The 14,588-nt window shown below is 34.3% G+C and overlaps 1 protein-coding gene across 23 annotated transcripts in view; it reads left to right on the forward strand.

The window, feature by feature from the left end:
- Sox6 (SRY-box transcription factor 6) overlaps positions 1–14,588 on the forward strand; it is a 559,138-nt gene that overhangs the window by 443,049 nt on the left and 101,501 nt on the right. For 17 of the 23 annotated variants that reach the window (XM_090348077.1, XM_090348078.1, XM_090348079.1 and 14 more), the window contains 2 exons: positions 5,697–5,776; positions 7,211–7,333. In XM_090348077.1, the coding sequence (XP_090204203.1) occupies positions 5,697–5,776; positions 7,211–7,333 (203 nt within the window). The remainder of the gene's footprint in view (positions 1–5,696; positions 5,777–7,210; positions 7,334–14,588) is intronic. The other 6 variants (XM_090348084.1, XM_090348094.1, XM_090348086.1 and 3 more) reach the window with 1 other exon arrangement.

A 14,588-nucleotide genomic window follows, 5' to 3' on the forward strand; every position in this document is an offset into this window, starting at 1 on the left:
TGCAAGAAGATAGTCAAGTAAATAGAAGTCAACCTTAATTTCATTTGTGCATTCTTTGTAAGTGACCTCAGCTCAGAAGTAGTGACCTTGTTCCACTCATTAATAATTTGTTGTCAAGTTCTTTTTAACATATTAACCTGACTATATTAACCACCAAGTCTAAATGCAACAGATCTGACTGTAGTGATTTCTTTGTACATGTGACTTATAAAATGAACAAAAACATTTCAGTATGTTTTGGGCAATAAAATATAAATCATTTCATTAAAATTCTAAAGAAGTGCACTGAATAACATAAAAACAAGCAAATTTTGTGTCTGATTTAATTGCTTGCTCCCATTTATTACTTTTTTGCATTTGGTAAAGGACTCCATTCCTTGCAAGAAAAGTTGTCTGTGACAAAACTGAAATGATTCAAGGAATAGAGATGTTAAGGTATTGACTAATTTAAGGGCTGATTGATGCTCAAATATAAATAAATCAAAACTAACATACTTTGAGCATCTCTAATTTGAACATCCAAAATGCTCTCATTTCTAAAATTTCAGGTAAAAACTTGCAAAATCTTGTCTTCTGACTTCTTGTTAACACTTTCAAAATCCTTTCTTTTAACTTTTTAAAAACATATAGGTCTATATCATATCATCTGTAGTCTCCCTACCATGAAATAGACAACCAGATCTTATTTTTACTTCTGTAACTTAGTATCTACATATTAAACTTCCCCCATTTGATTTTCCTCATCCTTTGCTCAGTCTCTGGTAACCACAAGTCTACCTTCAACTTCTATAAGAACAACATTTTAATTTAGATTGCACATATGATTATGTAGTACATATTTTCCTGTCCTAGATTATTTTGCTTCACAAAATGATTGCTAGTTCCATGTATGTTGTTACAAATGACAGACTTTCCTATCGTCTTATGGCCAAGGTTCCATTGTGTCCTTTATCCGTTCATCAGGTGGTGAATGCAGAGATTTTGTCATCTTTATTTCAGCAATGTTGTTATCAGGGCATAAATTATTCATGTTCTTGCATAGATTTTAACCTAGGTATTTAATTCTTTTAGAAACTATTATGAATGGAATTTCTTTATTAGTTTCCTTTAGGATTATTTTATAGCTTGTAAATAAAAATGCAACTTGTATATTACTATACAAACTTATCCTGTAAGTTTGCTGATTATTTTAGCTCTAATTCCTTCTTGCAGATATTAGAGACATTTTTCTATGAATAAGCATATTTATCTTCAAATATAAATAATTTTACCCATTTACCAGTTTAAAGTCATTTTATATCTTTTTCTTGTCTAATAACACAAACTAGAATTTGTAATATAATGCTGAATAGAAGAAGTAAAAGTTATAACAATTGTCTTGTTCTTTAATTCAGGAGAGTTTTTAACAACTGGTGATGTTAAAAAAATTTTTCTCCTATTCATATTGGATTTTTTTGCCAGTTCTGGGGCTTGAACTCAGAAGGCCTGTCACTGTTTTTGACCTTTCTCAAGGCTAATGCTCTACTACTTGAGCAACAACACACTTCTGGCTTTTGCTATGTATGTAATATCAAGGAATCAAACCCAGTGCTTCATGCATGTTCGGCAAGCACTCTACCACTAAGCCAAACTCCTGGCCCCTCATCTTGGATTTTGAAAAGGACTTTTTTGCATCATTTGAGGTGTTTTTTTCTATTAATTTGATATATTATATTGATTTGATTATGTTGAACCATCTTGCTATTCTTAGGATAAATGCTACTCTAGTGTGGTGAATAATACTTCTAATATGCCATTGGACTTAATTTGGTAATGTTTGTTGAGGAGTTTATACTTATATTTATAAGAAGAGTTATGATGCATATCTTTGGAATCATTGTATTCTTGGCCTCAGAGAAACATATAAAACAGTGTTCTCTCCTCTTTTATTTATTTTGGAAAAGAGAAAAATTAATATTAGTTCTTTAAGTATCTGGTAAAATCAAGAGTATAGCACTCAGCCATTGGTTAAGATGCGATCTCTCAGGCTTATTTTTGCCTGCGTTTGGCTTTTGAACCCCATTCCCTTGATGTCAGCCACTCAAATCCTAGCATTAGAGGCTAGAGCTACTCTACCCAGCCAAGACATGAGATTTGAATTCTCTTTTGAGTTGATCTGTTGTGAGAAGGATGAATTTATATCAGTTCATCACATTCTCTAATTGTTATCATGACTATATTTTCTACTGACTGGCAAAAGGTCTGGATGCCATTGTAAAGTAAATAAATGAATGGGTCCTCAAACATTAGGTTTTCACAAAGCATACAAAATAATGTGGATAAGCTTAGAAAAAAATGGTAAGCATATTTTTATCATTGATATTCTTAGATGAATAGAGAAGTTTATCAGGAAAAATAGAAGTATGATGATTTCCATAATCTTTACTACTGTCCTTTCAAATTGTTGTTCTCAGAACAAATTGAAGATTTCATTTTAGGTTTTTAATCCAAAGTGTATCAAATATAATCTTCTAAATTTTGCTGCAATGTAAAGTAAAGATAAATCCAGACTTCTTATATTTGCATTTTGGGATAGTCACTACAGAATTTGGAGTCCTATCTCGTGTGTGTGTGTGTGTGTGTGTGTGTGTGTGTGTGTGTGTGTGTGTGTGTATGTGTGTGTGTGTGTGTGTGTTTCTTTTTCTTCTGTTCCTCCTGAAGACTCTAAATGACTCCTACAATATATTAGCATCCAAAGTTAGTATCTCAGGATCTATGACTCTCACAGTCATACTTATTCTTCTGAAGAATGCAAGTAATTAGACAGAATTTTACCCAGCCGATTTTTTTTATTCTTTTTAAAAAGTAGAATTTACGTTGAAACTATGCCAATTAGGAGTATTCTTGCAGAAGACAGCATGAATCTTGGTTGAAGCTTCCTTCCCTACTAAGTTCTGGATTCATTTTTCTCTGAAAATTTCAGAATTTACATTTTCTCATTTAGGACTTTGTGATGCCAGAGGAACATTGCTTATTCTGATAAGTGAAACTAATGTTAAGCAACTTTTTCATAGGTTTTTTAAAAAAGCCTTTTTATATTTTTTTCTGTAACCCTCACATAAAACAAATTCGAATACATCTAGGTTGGAAAGACAGAGTCACAGAAAGTACATTATTATTTCCCAAATTGTTTTCTGAAGATTGTCTTCTTACACTAGAGGTAGCCAGGGCCAGATTACAGTTGTGCATAAGCCAACCTGTTCTAACAGGCTTTCTCTTCCCTTATATGATTTTAAAAGAATGGTTCCTCACGCAAGCATTTGCAACCAGAGACAAATTTGAAAAAAATTGCTGCAACATGTTGACTAATTGCTTGCCAAGTCAGCAAGTGAGAACTTTTCTTGATCAACTGTTATACAGAGAAAATCAGAGAGGACAGAGGCTTTCAAGCCTCTCCTTTTTTTTCTCCCATGTTTAATCCTCATCTTCTACTTTGCCTATCTTTCTACTTTTTTCTCTCTCTCTTCCAAGTATACCACTCTTTTTGGTATACTTTGTTGCTCTAATAGATTCATTTTAAAAATCAGTACTGATACTGTGAGATATTCTGGAGATAGCTGAGGAGGTTCAAATCCACAGAAAGGTTAGAAATTTTTTTAAAAATCTGCTTGTCAACAGTGGAAAGAAAGCTGTTTGTAGCCAACAGGTGAGCTGGAGAGTACTACAGGGTGTGGTAGAGATAGTAATAAATTAAATGGCAAGCCAAAAACTATATTTTAAAAAAATCAGCTATTTCATAGCACCGAAGCATGACAGCTATGAAAAAAGGAGTGCCCCAGGGAATTCTTTTAGAGTTTGATTTTTTAAAATATGTTTGACATGAAAAATGTTTTAGTACAAATAAAGCAACTGGTATTAAACTTATGGGGGAGGGGGAGTTGTGGTTTAGAGTTGATATGAATAATGCATGATATTTAAAGAAAGAACAGCTTTAAAATGTTCCAGGAGGCAGTCCATGTTGATGGTTGCAATGGTGATTTTCCCCCTATTTTTGAAACATCATTAATTCAGCATCGTTTACGATTTTTTTTAAACCTGATAAGACATCAACCAAAGAAGTACTGCTTGACTTATATGAGATATTCTTTCTTCAGATAATTTAGTTCACAGATAAGATCAGTAGAATTATTTAAGCATAAAGCAGTGACAGTCATTTGCTATAAAAATAATTTGCCCTCGTTATCTATTTAAAAAGCTCATATAATACTGAAAACGAAAATCAACCTCATGGAAGGGGAAAAACAAGATCAGATATTTTGAACATTACTCCGTAGGAGCTCAACACAATCTAGTGTTAGTGAGTGCATTGTAGAAGCGCTCCATATGCAATCAGAAGCCAATTGTTACTGGACTGTGTACAAGCACACACTGTGCTCAATGGTCTGATGAGGTATTATGGATATGATGCAAGGAGAGAAGCTAACAATTTGTTAAAAGTGAACATGAATTCACATTTACATTGGACCAGCTGAGTGGCACTTCATGTGGCAGGCAGGATGAGTTCTGAGGAACCAGGGACAACATGAAGGGTCCAGGTATTAGTGTCCATGCTGGGGGAAAAATAGTGGGGAAGCTTACCGTTGTCCACTTGTCTCCAGTGTCTCTTCATTATTGCATTCAGCTTTCTGTGCAGAAAAGTTCATGCAAAACAGCATTATTATATATGTCAAAAATGTGTGGAGGAACAGCCTATTAAAATATAGCCCAGAGATACTACATAACACTGACTTTAAATAAGTAGCTGAAACCAAAGTGATGGTATATTAAATCATTAATATTGTGTGATTTCTGCTCCCCTTACAAGTATTATTTGTTTGGTTACTTCCTCTCAATTCTTCAGGCTGCTAGCCATTGTCAGAGTGCTTTGCTCATGGAAGGTATTTCAGTCTTCTCTTCAGGATCAGACTGGAGTTAGGTAAACATCAAGATGCAGCATGGATCTCCATTAAACCACACCCAATCTCTACCAGATACCTCATATAAAATATATAATCAAATTGTTTGATGTGTAGTAGACACAATTCTCTACAAGGTCACATCAATCCAATCCTAGAAGTTAATGCCCCCGCCCAGTTTTTCCAACTCTACTTAGCAGATACCACACATTACAAAGAATGTTAATTAATAATATATTTTTCCCTCTCTTCCCTGTCAATGACAATAAGTATTGTGTTTCAAAACATTTTCTCTAATTTTATTAAACAATCTTTAGAGTTATGGAAAGGCAACAGTTGATAGTCTTTTTTTTTTTACTCTAATACTTTGCCTTCCTTACCAAGCCAAAACTTTCTATTGTTCAAGTAGAAAAGCCTCAGTGCTTTCACAGTGTACAGAATGTCAGCTTGGCTTAAGATATTTTTTTACTCTTAAAAAATGATGTATTACAAGATTTGTAATGGAGTGAACACGCTTGCATTGCACACTTAATTTTTTTTGCATCACATTCATGTTTTGCCAGTTTGCCTACCAGCTATCTGTTAACGAAAAGTTCCAAGGCAGTACTGCAAGTCCGTGCCCAACTAAGCCTTTTGTTTCTGCAGATGTTTGGGCTTAGAGCAATGTTGTAAAGCTCAGGCAATCCAAAGACCATGTTTGTACTTGTCTGCTGAGATTCCCTGTGCATTGTCTAAACCTGTATGAATTGTTCTTCCCGACAGGTGATAACTACCCTGTACAGTTCATTCCATCAACAATGGCAGCTGCTGCTGCTTCTGGACTCAGCCCTTTGCAGCTCCAGGTAAGTGCCAGAAGAAAAAAAAAAAAAGAAGTGGGATGTGAGCCAGTGCTTTAGTTGGGGCGGGGAAGGGGGGAACCCTGCTAACCAGCTGTATGCTAAATAATGGCCTGAATGTTAAATAATTTTAAAGCATAGCCCACGAGGATTAACACCTTATGTACTTACCATTCTGCAAATACTGGAAAAAATGGCCAGTTTCAATCATTTCTAAAGGAAATTTTGATACAATTTAGTGCTCTATATTTTCTATCAGGTGAGTTAACTGTTTGTAATTTTTATGGATAGTTATTATATATGTAGGTTTTTTCCTTAGCAACTTCTTATATGTGTTTTTACTGTTGCTTGCTTAGATTTTACATGGAATTATCAAAACAATATGATGTGAGATATTGCCCTTCTTGTAACTTATATGATAACAAGTTATATCCAAATTACTTGATCATTTGGTAAAATGTAAATACAGTGCACACAGTATTCTTCTTAGTGTGAGAATTCTGAGCATGTTGTCTTACAAAGTTCTGGATTAGTGTGCTTTCTCAACTTTTGAAAAAATATATTGCCTTATCTTTTCACAATAATATAAGGAATTTGGAATAAGGCTAGGTATATTTTGATTTCTTTCTAGTACAGCTCTTAGAGTGGTAAGTTTCCTTTAAATATAAATGTTCTGCATATAAGTTTATATAGATACACATATATGTGTGAATGCACACCAAATGACAGATGTTTGGTATTTGAATACGCTAATATAGGTGGTAATAAATTGAGTTTCAATGAAACAAAGTTTGTTAAAGATAATTTTTGCTTACAACTTATTGTGATTGCTTTTGACTTTTCTTTTAAAATATAGGAAAGGGCATTTTGCTAGAATTTTTTATTTCTGTGTTGCTAGCCCCTAAAATATTTGAGTCGAAAAAGCATACCACTGTTGTACCATGGAGAAACATTTTGGACATTTTCAATTGGACCTACAAGTAAAGACTTTTTTTCAGTGTTGAAGAAGATTGTGTTATAAGCCTCCATCCCTTCATAGGCTGTTTGGTAGGGCCAGGTTTTCTCAACAGGAGTGGCAGACTTACCTGTCTTGCAATTCTTTTCATACCACTAACACTGGGACCAACCGCAGCCGGTACAAATCTCAAGATCCCCCTCACTATTGGTAAACCTAACCTGTTTCTTCTTTTTCCTTTGCTGGTCTGTGAAGTAATTTCATGATTCAAAGGTGGAAATAAAAAACTAGTACCACCGGTTGAACCTATAACCAGGTTTCTATTTAAAAAGAAAGAAAGAAAAGAAAAGAAAGGAAAGGCTGAGTCTTAAATATTCTACTTTCCATTCTTGATGTGGTCAGTACCCGGGATTTAGATATATATGTTGTTTCATGAGTTCTGACAGTGTGTTTTGTCTTTTTTTTCTGAATATGCTACTAAACAGAAAGGTCATGTTTCTCACCCACAAATTAACCCAAGGCTCAAGGGCCTAAGTGACCGTTTTGGCAGGAATTTGGACACCTTTGAACATGGTGGTGGCCACTCTTACAACCACAAACAGATTGAGGTAGGAATGCTTCCATTGGTACTTCATTGGGTGGGGCCTGGATTGTTCAGTCATATTTTAGACTTTTTTTTTCAAGTTGCAAATACTCACCCTAAACCAGCTCTTTCCTTCTTTCCCATTTCTAAGGAAGCTTTTTTCCTTTAGGGTAAACCCTAAACCCTAAACCAAACCCCCTTGTATTAGATTATTCATTGCTAAGCATATCCAGATTCTTTACATTGAGTACATTATGAGTACCGTGAAAACCATCTTTCGCACACCTTTTAACCTTTTATTAAGTATAGTGTTGAATAAATACTTAGACATTTACATTATTTTTCATTTGGCTATGTGATATTCTGAAAGCTCACTAAAAATATAATTGTGCTTGTATAGATAAAACAGCTTCAGGTTCAGAAAGATCAAGTAATTTAACAAATCTATAAAGTATTTGTTGAGTTAGAGTTTTTGCCCAGTTTTCTAATTCTACAAAGTTCAGGGTTCATATCTTAGTTTTCACAGGCTGAGGTTGAATATTAGGGCATGCTTGATAGCTTTCTACATCATAAAATTTTATAATATCCTTTTCATCGCTAGTAAAATTCTCTGTTGTTTTGTAGGCTAATCTTACCACTTGAGAGAAAATGGCATATGTGGTTCTTTCAAAAATGATCCTCCTCACTTCAGTTTCATATTTCACTCTGTATTCCTGTATCATTGGAATATCTTTGGGACTGTCAGATGTTGGAGGTTGCCAACTATCCGTTGAATTAAAAACCAAAAGGATAAAAACTCTACCTTAAATCAAACCAGTTTAATTTTCTGGATGATATGTAATTATTAATTTTTAACCTAGAGTGGGAAACGTAATACTAACAAGATCATACATTTATCTCTTATTGACTCTGTGTGTGTGTGTGTGTGTGTGTGTGTGTGTGTGTGTATAAATATATATCAGATACTGAAATCAGTTGAGGATTAATAGCTAGAATTTCTTTGACATTAGCTTCTCTGTTACTTTTGAATCTGTAAAATGGTTGGGAATGATTTTTCCTGAAAAGGAGGAAGACAAGATGAAAGGCCCACCTTGGAAGTAGTCTAAGGAAGAGTTTCAAAGCTCCTTCCCTACCCCCACTTTCCCCCTTTCATTTTGGTATAAAAGGTAGACAGGTAGTTTCCAATCAGGCATGACCAGACAGTATCCACTGTCTTCTACAATTGGAAGAGATTTCTGTTCTAATAGTTTCAACTATACAAAAGGAAGCCATATTTCTGGGCATTCTGGAAGTCTGTGCCTAGAAGAATTAAAAAGAGATATCTGAGCAGCAACTTTTTTAAAATTGTTTTTGTTTGGCTGGTCATTCAGTTTGAGCTCTGAGCCTAGGTGCTCTCCCTAAGCTTTTGTGATCAAGGCTAGTTCTTGAGCCACTGCTAATTATAGATCAGATCAGAGTCTCATGGACTTTTCTGCGCAGGTTGGCTTCAAATCATTATCCTCAGACTTTAGCCTCCGGGGTAGATGAGATTACAAGCATGAGCAAACTTTTGTGTGTGATGCTCGTTAGGAAGCTTTCCCTCTTAGATCAGGTAGTCTGAAGAGATTATTTTAAATGCTTAGAAATTAAATGCATGTGGCCTTGCCTCAAAACCAAGACTTCGTTCCTTTTTGACTTTTATTCTCTGTTGAGGTGTTATGTTTCATGCTATCATTCAGGATTCTACCAAATTTTTTTTTTGCCTACATTTTTTTTTAATGTACATTGGTTCTTTTCTGCCTCCTGGCCTTCTCTTCCGACCTCCAGATTCCTGGGGTGTCAAATCTGTCTTCTGTCTATTTTCTAGAAGTCCTTGTGCCTTGTATATGACCATCAGAGCCATATGGTGTCACAGCCATGTGTATGGACCAGCCAGCAGATACCACAAGTCTGCCATTTGAATTGGCTAAATAGGTCCCATTAATGCAAGAGCCTTGATAACTTCACAGTTAAGTTTGGATTATTTTGAGTATTTCCTGTTTCATTTTTATTTTTGCACTGCTCACTTGCCTCTGTTCATTTTATCTTGTTGCTGCATATCAGGAAATCTTTGATGTGTTTGTTTGTATGGTACATTGGCTCAAAAAAACTGATCACACTATCCTAGTGTGAGTGTAGCATTTTTGTAGGGATCTTTGTGAACAACACAGTACACATCTATAGCTGAGCTGCTGGACAGTTATGTTTTAGATATTGTGCACAGGTAGAAGGAAATCCTCACAACCTTATTTATTTATTTATTTATTTTTGTCTCGTGAGGCTTGAACTCTGGGCCTGGGCGCTGTCCCTGAGCTCTTTACCTCAAGGCTATCACCCTACCCCTTGAGCCACAGCGCCACTTTGGGTTTTCTGGTGGTTAATTGGAGATAAAAGTCTCATAGACTTTAGTGCCCTGGCTTGTCTTTGAACTGCAGTACTCAGATCTCTGCCTTCTGAGTAGCTAGGATTACAGGTGTGAGCCCGCACAACATCTTATTTTACTGTTATTAAGACTTCATTTTCTTTTCTAGCAATGGTCATTGACTCACCTTTAACAAGCTGAAATGTTATAGTTCCACCAATAATCATGATTATTATAAATTATCAATACCAAGGAATTATAAAAATTATGTTAACCAGGAGATCAACCTCACAATGTATTACCCCAAGCATCCTGTCCAAAGCGGGCCCCTTTATCTGAAGTCAAGTTAACTTTGTTATCCTTCAAGGTTTGCATAAAACATCATCAGCAGTAATAGTTATATCTAAAAACATGAACTTTTCTGTTGTGTAGACAAAGATATTTCAAATGGAAAAAACTGCTTAAATTGACATATTCTACTACTCTCTTTCTTTAAAATAAGGAAGACACAGGAAGACCCTTTTATAAATTTATGCTACTTTACTGATCTAAGCCTTGATTTGCTTTTCCTCAGGGGTACAATACCAGAAGAGAGAAGGCCAAAAAATGCTATTTTTAGTTGAGCAATTTAGCAGATAGAGGCATGGCTATTCATGTATCTGAAGGTTTAGGGGTCTTGAACCATTAATTTTGATAATGTATTTAACCCTGGGAACAATCAAAAACTATAGTTCTAAGGTTACAATGCTTTTGACCTTTAGAGAACAGAGGTTACTTACTACAGTAAACAATATATTATATTGCTACTTATTCTAGTGCTCTCACCCTTAAAAATTTCTGGATCCGTTGCCATTTGCTTTCCTTAGCTGTAGTATCACTTTTTAAATTTATTTTTGTTATATTTTTATTGTCAGTGTGATGTATAGAGGGGTTATAGTTACATTTGTCAGGTAGTGGTACATTACTTCTTGAACATTGATACCCTTCCCATGTTTTTCTCCCATTTTCCCTCCCTTTACCCCCTCCACTGGTTTTTAAGAAAGTAAAAAAAAGAATATTAAGGAAAGGGACAATTATAATGTAGCAGTCATGTAAACACTGCCTTTAAATAGCAATGATGCTCTATTGTTCTAAAGGTCTATTGTCTGTACAACTAGACTCTGTGTGAGGTATTTTTTCTTAATTAAAGATTTTATTAACATTGATTTTTACATCATGTTTCAAATGTCATGTTTAACAAACAAGTATTCAAGAAAGGATTCTCTATATACAATAACTGGTACATAGATTTTAGGACATAATTAAAATTAAGCTGAGGGTTTGTATGTCATAGATACATATCTATGTATATAATATAACCTTAGGTCTATGGAGTATATATCCCATCAAATATCTGCATGAGTTTTTAATGAAAAAATATAGTTTTAGTCTATTGAATCATTGTATGTGATTAACTACTTTTAACTACTTTTGTTTTGTTTTGAGTTGGGAGTAATATTGCCTTATAGTTGTACCTTACATTCTACAAAATCTGGTGCTACATGCAAAATGATAACACCTGTCTCATGCCTTCTTATTAAATGACGCATGCTCCTCTTCAGCAAATACAGCCATTAAATACCACACAGCTTAAGAATTTCTAATTAAAATATCTCCACATGTCAGCATATTGGTAATGTATTATTTTAATCCATTTATTTTGTTTATGAAACAGTGACATATGTTTAGATTGTGAAATATATGAGCCTTAAAAATCACTTTATTGAAGAAAATTAATTCCTACAATACTGTCTGGGTAATGTGTTCACTCACCCAGTTAGTCACCGCAGCACTGCCAGTCTTAATGTTGAGTAGACACACTTCACTTCTCTCAGATCAATATTGGAAGGTAGCTTAGCATTTCTTTTTCTTACCTTCAAATGATAGAGACTTTTTCTTTCTTTTTTCTTTCTTTCCTTCTTTTCTTTCTTTCTTTCTTTTCTTTTCTTTTTTCTTTCTTTCTTTCTTTCTTTCCTTCTTTTTTCTTTCCTTCCTTCCTTCCTTCCTTCCTTCCTTCCTTCCTTCCTTCCTTCCTTCCTTCCTTCCTTCCCTCCTTCCTTCCTTCCTTCCTTCTTTCCTCCTTTCTTTTCTTGTTAGTTCAAACCACTCCCCACCTCCACCCTCACACACACAAAGAAAAGAACACATTTTGTTACCCTTTTCATAGCATACAATGAAAGATGGGATAGAGTATTTGTGTGAAGGATTCTGAAAGGCCAATCAAAATTAAAACTGCTAGCTACCTTTTCAAAGTTAGACATAGTAATTTGTTTGTCAGCAGAGAGATGTTTGGTCAGCCCTGAGATAAAGTGACTGTCAGCAGTTATTCCTACAAGACAAGTAATTTCACTCAATGTATTACTGACAGATTGCTCACTTCTCCGAATCGCCAGAGAAAACAAACTTAATATTGTTTTAGGCAGAGTTTCTGTCTTCATTAGCTCCAGAGAATGATTTTTATCGAGCATTCAAAGTCCACCAAGCTTTAGTTGGAACATATTTTAACATACTAGTTCTTATAATGATAGCATAAGGTAATACCCTGAATGAAGAAATTGGGTATGAAAATTCAAAAAGTATTCACATAAATACTTTTTCCCTTTTATTTAATGGGCACTTTGTGTGGTTTTGAGGGCAAGTCTCACTGTTTGCAAAGATGAAAGAGAACAATTGAGTTTTTTTTGCAAAATGAATAGATGCACATATTTTATTTAAATGATATTGTCAATTTGCTTGCTACAAATAGAAAGTGAAGAAGTACTTGCCAACATAGGGAAAGCTTTATTGGTATTTTAGTTCAAGACCAAATCTTTATGATATTGTATTTATAGGCTCTGAATGTAAACATGCCTAGGTGTTCTGGAAACAGAGGAGGGTAAGCTGAATTTGCAGGCCTGGATTGGAAAGTTGTGATTCTTATGGAGAACAGGGTTGAATGAAGAGTTAATTAGAAAACCAATAACTGGCTACCCAATGGTGAAAAGGGAATGCATTGAATTTAAAGCTTGCTTCAAGGATAGCAACCATACAGTTGTACTTGGAAAAGAAATGCTTGATTTTTTTTTCTCAGTCAGCCTTCAGTCAGTCCCCTGTGACTTCTTTCCTGACTTTTAAGGGTATAGTGGAACTCAGGACCAATACAACTGTAATTAGATGAGTCTTGGGCTAATCTGACTGTTCTTCTAGTCAGTGAAGCAGATTTTCATACTTATGCACGGGATTTTAAAGCATTACATAAACTGTATTTTCATTTGGAAGACTGATATTTTCCCAAACAGGTTTTTCAAGTAATTCCTAAAAGTTGAGCTATTGGTCTCATGGAAGTCCTGCTATTTTCTGTTATTTGATTAGTGGAATATTTGGCCATACTGACAGAGATAGTTCAGTAGAAGGCAGGATATTGAAATTATAGCACCTATGCAGTCATTTAGAACTCCTAACGTAAGAATTCCACCAGCATTTAACTGTATCCCTACTAATTATTTTACTTGTCAGGAAGCCCCCAGTACATGAAAATAGTCAGACTTCCAATATCTGTAGATTCTGCATCCATAGATTCACCTAACTTGAATAGAAATGTTTAGACAAAAAAATACAACTGTAATAAACATATACAGATGATTTTTACTTGTCAGTCTTTCCTAAGCAATGTAATACAACTTCACCCCCTTTGCATTGTATTGGGTATTAAAAGGAATATAGAAATAATTTAATGAATATAGAGAAATATGCATATGCTATGTGAAAATATACTTCCTTTATAAAGGTCTTGAGCATTCAGATTTTTCTTTGGCATTTATCTGGAATAGCCAGCGCTTGGATAAATTTCACACAGATATTGAAGGAAAACTTACTGTATTTAAATTGATACATAAATTCCTTAAATAATAGCATTTTTGCTATTTTTTGTCAAATTAATTTTATTACTTGCACATTTTAATGACTATTTGCAATTCAAATATATGATGTGATTAAAGATATATCTTTGATAGGAATAAATATATATTAAAAATTGAAAGCAAAATATCCTTATGTTTTAGAAGTTGCTTGGCTCCTCTTTCCAAAGATAGAGTAAGTTGGGGGTGATCAACATGAAGGAAATTTATACCAGATAAAGATGTGATAAGCTATTTTGACCTATCAGGTCACAGAAAAGACTGAGTGACAAAAGTATTTTATTGTGCTATTTTAGTGAAACAGTATTAAATACTGCAGCAGGAGGATTTCCTTCAGAGTCATACCCCAGATGTAGCCTAAACTGGCTAATTACTAGGGCTGGTACCTAACTATCACTCAGTTTCATCTTTCTGGTTTAGTTATAAAGAGTTCACCTACTACATACTTGTGAAAGACTAAATCAATACTGATTCAGGGAAATTTTGAAGTAGTTTAAACTCTGTATCCATTTGAAGCCATCTTGGATGTGAAGATTTGGATATTAACTACATTCTTTTACTTATCTCCTAAGTTTAAATGGTACTATTAAAGGATCCTTTTTTCTATTAGGTATAAATAAACAGTGTATTTTCTACTGCATGCTGTGTCAGTATTATATGTTCCTTTCTTTCACACTTCCTTCATAATTGATGACAATAGTAGTCCTCTTGCGCCAAAGTAAGAGGAATTAATTTAATACCTCTTTTACCCATGTTTTATAAACACTAGTTCCCTTATATTGATAATCAAGTACTGCTGGTTTAGCTATGTATTTTCATAGACTATTTAATAAACTGAAAATGGAAACTAACTGGAACTAAATAAATGTGCAATGCCCCCAATCGCCTTGTAATTTGGGGAAGCAAATACTTAAACTAGAATTCTTAATTTGTAGTAATTAGGAATTCATTCACAATAGTATGTT

This window comes from Megascapheus bottae, chromosome 16 (assembly GCF_031878675.1).
Source record: "Megascapheus bottae isolate mThoBot1 chromosome 16, mThoBot2.hap1, whole genome shotgun sequence".
Taxonomy (NCBI): Eukaryota; Metazoa; Chordata; class Mammalia; order Rodentia; family Geomyidae; genus Megascapheus; species Megascapheus bottae.